This window comes from Pleuronectes platessa, chromosome 19, assembly GCF_947347685.1.
Source record: "Pleuronectes platessa chromosome 19, fPlePla1.1, whole genome shotgun sequence".
NCBI classification, from domain to species: Eukaryota; Metazoa; Chordata; class Actinopteri; order Pleuronectiformes; family Pleuronectidae; genus Pleuronectes; species Pleuronectes platessa.
The window spans coordinates 19,459,177-19,465,727 of NC_070644.1; the positions used below are offsets into that span (position 1 = coordinate 19,459,177).

The window sequence follows — 6,551 nt, forward strand, 5'->3', positions numbered from 1 at the left end:
AACAATAGTGCCAAAACCTACAGATAATAAATATACACAGACACAAGACAACAGCGTTGCCCCGAGATTTTAGACTTATTTGAAAAAGGATAAAAAACTAAATGATCAGCACATCCATACGACACTGAGGGGCTGGGCAATAAAACAATGGATCAGTTTAAGTCAAAATAATGTTTGCATCTTGTAAGCATAGTGAGGAGGTTTAACACATGATTAGTCCACCTCAGGTTTGTACTATGTGTCCTTGTTTATCAAGTGTTTATCAGCCTTGAGTCTACAATCCGTGTTTCCAAAATGCCAGCGTGGATTATGATTATAACTACATTGTTCAGATATACAACACCTGACATATTGGCACTACCTCCATCTTTACTACGGTCCCTGCTGTTCCCTTCAGCTCTGTCAAACTTTTTCAAACTTGAAACTTCGATAGACTTTTATGTCAGACGCTGTCCTCTCTTTCATCAATATTGTATATTTTGTTGATTTGCTTTCTTTGGTAGTTTTTCCTCACGGTTGTCGAAGGATAACACATCTTGTTAGACCCTATGACACAAACTGTGATTTGTGAACATGGGCTACACAAATGTGATTGACATATAACTTGATGAATATCAATACCTTCCCAGTCACTTCTGGCTTCATCATCCAGCCCTAGTTCATCGTGTCTGTCTCGAATGCATCAACAGAACAAAGTTGTGTTAGCAGAGCTTCAACGTTGTGATACACTTTACTCCCACAACTATGTTAGAGCGACCCCTGCAGAACAGGCATGCATCGCATCTCTCCATAGGAAAGAAAGAAGGACAGACTGAACCTGGGACACATCTGCACACCTCTGTGTTGTTGTGCCCGAGCTACGAAAGTCACATCTGTCTGTCTGTCCTGGTGCAAACCTGCAAAACAACGCAACATGTCACAGGCTGGTTTGCAAGGACTCGGAGCCACGACAGTACCCCACGAACAGCTAACAAAGCCGGGCCTGCAGCAGGAGGATAGACCCTCGCTGCTGGAGGGGTTCACGGTGGAGAAAGGACAGTGTCCGGAGCAGGAGAGCCGGTGTGAGAACTGGCGCCATATGTTGACAGTGGGAGCCTGCGAGCAGCGCTGACTACATTTGACTGCATAATTTATCACGGAGCTAACACGCTGCACAGCCCGGAGAGGACAACACAGAGACCCGGGCATGAAGCCGTGTTGTCCCGCATCACACGCACACACCAGCCCCCGTCGTTTAAACACAACCATCAACACAAACATCCGCTTTTAGAGGCGATTTTTTGGGGGGAAAGTGTGCACAGGCTGCTAGCTAGCGCGGCAGCTAGCTGCTAGCTAAGCAGCGATGGGGAGATTAGCCATCGGTGAGCGGTTGACACACAACGCGGCAGAAACGATGAGCAACGACGGGTCAAAGGACAACGCGTGCATGTGTGTGTGGAGGTTTATTATCCGCTAAAGCAGGAGCGGGGACGGGGACGTGAGCCGGGAACGTGTGTGACGGAGCCCCGGAGAGCAGCCGCCAACGCGCCCGCAAGGATCATTCATGTTCCGGGGCGCAGCATCTTCCTGCCCTCCCGGTCCGACACAAAAGCAGGAGGCTCCGGTGGCGGCCGGCGGGGAATTCACGACGCCCCGCCGGCTCGACACCGAACACTCGCCGGTGTGTAAGAGGGGGCTCGGGCTCCCGGGGAGCGGCGCGGTCCCCGGGGCCCGGAACACGGTGTGAAAGTAAAATAAGGTGGCCGCGGGTCCGGCTCACACACTCACCTCCGTCCCGACCGAAGCCATGGTGCTGCACACTAACCCCGCCCACCCGACACGACGTCACACTTATGCATTTACTGAGGGTGTCATACCTGAAGGGACGAGCATCAATAACCAACAATCATAACCATACTAATAATGACAACAATAATAATAACAGCAACAATGATAAAAGCAACAGTAATAATAACAAATATATTCATAATTATCCTCAGATTCTGAAACAGACGGAACTGTGTTATAACAGAAAAATTACAATAACATAACAAATAAAACTTATATAATGCATTATAATGCAATTGAACATAGCACAAACACCAACTTCCATATCATATTAAGTATAGTAATGGTATAAGCTGTACATACAATACATACAGACATACTTTAAATGCATGTGTTCACTACACATATACAAAGTACAGATGCAGCTGTACAAAGCTTCATTAATGATGTAATGCAAATCATAAAGACAGCAGATAAAATAATACAACATCATTTAAAAGTAAAGACACAAAATTATGAAAGAAAGATGGTTTATAGTAAAAACAATCATAAATAGCCATTGAGTAAAAGTACAATAGAAAGAAGTGTGTGATGTAAAAGTAAATAATGTAAGTAAATATTATAAGTAAATTATACAAATAAACAATTATGGCCTCTGATTGGCTGAGGTTCAGACATGAAGACCAATGATTGGTTGTGACATTATTTCAATGTCAGACGAGCCAATCAGAGGCCGGGTAGAGTCTTGGGGTAAAAAAATGCCACATCCCGCGGACATCGTTAATAAAAATGTTTTATATATTAACTTTTAATTTATCTCCCATCAAAGCACGGGTTAAGAACAAGATAAACTAAGACAAAAAGGCAATCTAAAACAAGGACAATTGCCTCTAAACTGTGTGATCAAAGGACAATTGCCTCTTAACAGTGTGTCATCAAAGGACAATTGCATCTTAACAGTGTGTCATCAAAGGACAATTTCCACTTAACAGTGTGTCATCAAAAGACAATTGCTTCTAGATTCAAGATTCAAGAGTTTATTTGTCATATACAAAACGATTACATCAAGCAGTCGCTTGCAATGAAATGCTTGGGTCACCGGCTCTCTTATGGAAATGCTCAGGATATTAAAAGCAGTCAAAAATAATAAAACAAAAAATAAAATAAGACAAGATAAAATAGAATATAAAAATGTAAATAGAAATAAAATATACATTTCAATACACCTGAAGGAAAAAAAAGAAAACAATAGGTAACATTTCATCACATATTCCAGTAGCACACAACCCCTTCATTTAAGACACTGTGACTCCAAGCAACGAGTATCAAACTATATACAAATTGACAAGCAAACTTAAGGTACGAGAATAAATTCCTCTAAATGTGTCATGATATAAATGTATACACAATAATACAGGACAGAGGTTGTGCTTTGGCTGTACAGCTGTGTCAAGCTCTAACTGTTGTTTTAAATATCTGCGTGCCCCTGTAGCTTTCCTATCATAAAGGCATCTCAACCAACCCTGTTCCAATTCATCTATCACCATAATCTTGGAGGGATCCTCCCAGGTATAGTGTTGTTCTATATAATTATTCATAATCGCACAACATCATTTACAGTAGCTGTAAGGATGCCCAGTAAATGGTTACCTGGTTTGTTTAGCTGTATTTGTAATGAATTTGTTTGTTTTATTGTTTAGGAGATTTAGAGAAGATCTGGTGTAGAATATGTCTGGCCCTGTTCCAAGCCGCTCTCGAGTTTACCCTGATGTAAACACACAGAGACCTCGGGAATACTGGGACTATGAGTCCCATGTTGTTGAATGGGGGTAAGGCTAATTGATCGGACTGTTTGCCGTATTTGTTTTATATTGCTTTGTTGGGGAAATATTCTAAAGATTAACTGACTGTTATATTCTTCTTCTTTTGTTTAAGAAACCAAGACGACTATCAGCTTGTCAGAAAACTAGGGAGAGGCAACTATAGTGAAGTGTTTGAAGCCATAATCCTCACAAACAATGAAAAAGTGGTCGTCAAAATACTGAAGGTATGAAGATAATCACTCAACCCGCTGTTCTAACTGTAATTAATACTATTTCTATTTTATTTTATTTTATAGGTTGTAATTACTTGAGCATTGCTAGAAGAGAGCCTGAGACTCAAGCATTTCACTGCCAGCGACTGCTTAATGTTATTGTTGTGCATTTGACAATAAAAATCTTGAATCTTGAATCTAATAGTTTTTCATTTTATTGGGGATTATATGTACCTCACCAAACCGTCCCTGTTCACAGCCAGTCAAGAAAAAGAAAATCAAGAGGGAAATAAAGATCCTGGAGAATCTGAGGGGTGGCCCAAGTATCATCTCACTGTTAGATATCGTCAAAGATCCCGGGGTAATTTGTTCTCCTTATTGCACAGTGTCAATTCTGGACTAATATTTTAATACATATATAAACAAACCGATGTTTTTCCCCTCCTTATCAGACACGGACTCCTGCTCTGGTCTTTGAACATGTGAACAACACAGACTTCAAGGTTTATAATCTGTGAATACAAAAATATATCGATATTTATACAAATATATAAATTCAAATTCATATATATATTTTTTTTTACAGCAATTGTACCAAACCCTATCTGACTTCGACATACGGTTCTACATGTATGAAATCCTAAAGGTAAACAGCTTTTTATACTGAATATTTACTGAACGTTTTATGCTATGGCCTTCATTGGTTCTTTTAACATTTGCAAGATACACATTATTGTTCATCCATTACCATTTAGGCCCTGGATTACTGCCACAGTATGGGGATAATGCACAGAGATGTCAAGCCACATAATGTAATGATTGATCACGAACAAAGAAAGGTATTGTCTATTGCGTCAAGCATTTTCTTAATGTTATCTTTCACCTGTGATATCAATATGATGATCTAAATTATATTCAATTTTTTAACTTCCAGCTCCGTCTAATCGATTGGGGTCTGGCAGAATTCTACCACCCAAACCAAGAATACAACGTGAGAGTGGCCTCCCGGTATTTTAAAGGACCTGAACTGCTGGTAGATTACCAGGTGAGCCTCACATTTTTATCTTGCATGTCAAATCATGCCAGTTTGTCTAACTTGGCCAAGATGCAAGTTAGGTTTTATATTATTCAAGAGGAAAGACATTGTTTCAAACTTTATCTCTTAATGTTCACATAGCCACCTCAAGCATTTCCCCCTTTTAATATTTTTGTAGATGTATGACTACAGCTTGGACATGTGGAGTTTGGGTTGCATGCTCGCCAGCATGATCTTCAGGAAGGAGCCTTTCTTTCACGGATATGACAACTACGATCAGGTATGAAGAACTCTGGTTACAGAGCTTGTGGCTCAAGCAGTGCAGTGTTTAGGCCTAATAGTACAACGTTTTAAGTATACATAAATTACGTACAGAATATAAACTGGTTTTGCCTGTACATGATCAAGTTTTGCCAGAAACGGTTTATCTTTTTATTTTGCATATTAGTATAAACAATTAATCATAGAGGTAACACTTACAGAGGGAAGATCACTGGTTCTGATAGATTTTATAATAGATAAATCTATATTCAGACCACTTTATTGTCATGAGATATAAACTTCATACAAATTCATACCCATAAATATCCCTCTCGGGATTCAGAAAATGTCTGTATGTATCTTTAAACATTTTGAAATCTGTGTTTCCTGAATTTCAGCTGGTGCGGATAGCCAAAGTTCTCGGCACAGAGGCCCTGTACGACTACATCGACAAGTACAACATTGAACTGGATCCATGGTTCAATGACATTCTTGGAGGGTAGAACACTTTGGTTGTATGACCTCAATTTGAATATCATTGTATATTTTTAGCACAATTTGGGCTCATGAATACATCACAATATAACTCTGTCCCTGGTTTGATCTCAAGACACTCCAGCAAAAGCTGGGAGATGTTTGTGCACAGTGAGAACCAGCACCTGGTCAGCACAGAAGCTTTAGACGTCCTGGACAAACTGCTGCGCTACGACCACCAAGCCCGTCTCACGGCCAGAGAGGCCATGGATCATCCCTACTTCTGTAAGATCGCTGTTTGTTATCACCCTGTCTGCTCATCCTATGTTTTTTGTGCACTAAAGTTGCTCGATTCTTGTCACCACATGAATTTGGTTTACGAGTTGCTCAAATCCACTTGTGTTCGCAGATCCTATCGTTAAAGCTCAGGGAACGGGGGCCACTCCAGGAGGGATGGCTGCAAACTCCACACCAGTCAGCTCTTCAAGCATGATGGCCGGGGAGTAATCCTCTCTGGAATGAGCCGCCCTTAGGAGCAGGAATAGTTGTTTTTGTCATGGGTAATTTGCAATTAAAAATAGATTGTGAATGGCTTCAAATCTATCTGTGAATCAAGATTGTGTTGACATGTAAATACAAACACTTCCAACTGATTAACACGTCTCCCGTCTCTCCTAGGCATCACCTCAATGTCCTCCTCACAGCCACTGGCTAACATGGCTGGATCACTTGTCCTCTCTTCACCCAACAGTCTGGCCACACAGGTCTCTGCAGTCACAGGGGCCCCAACCTGAAGCAACTTCCCCACCTGGGTTTAATGCAACGATCTCAAACTGTGTGGCAGTTTTAACAGTCTAACAAAAATAATTAAGACATCAATATGTCTCAATAGCACTCGTGGTGATAAATCTAAGCTTTAAGAAGTGAATGTCGGTGACTCTCACCCACTACTAACCTGTAGAATACAGCATGAATGCA

General features: G+C 40.9%; 1 protein-coding gene across 1 annotated transcript; it reads left to right on the forward strand.

Annotated features, from left to right (window-relative positions):
* Window positions 1-3,270: 3,270 nt before the first annotated feature.
* On the forward strand, window positions 3,271-6,367 carry LOC128424476 (casein kinase II subunit alpha-like). Its single transcript, XM_053410671.1, has 13 exons — window positions 3,271-3,336; window positions 3,468-3,596; window positions 3,703-3,814; window positions 4,062-4,163; window positions 4,255-4,305; window positions 4,389-4,448; window positions 4,558-4,641; window positions 4,737-4,847; window positions 5,017-5,118; window positions 5,498-5,598; window positions 5,710-5,858; window positions 5,983-6,075; window positions 6,264-6,367. The coding sequence occupies exons 2-13, from the start codon at window positions 3,496-3,498 to the stop codon at window positions 6,365-6,367; spliced, it is 1,170 nt and encodes a 389-aa protein (XP_053266646.1). The 5' UTR covers window positions 3,271-3,336; window positions 3,468-3,495.
* Window positions 6,368-6,551: the final 184 nt, after the last annotated feature.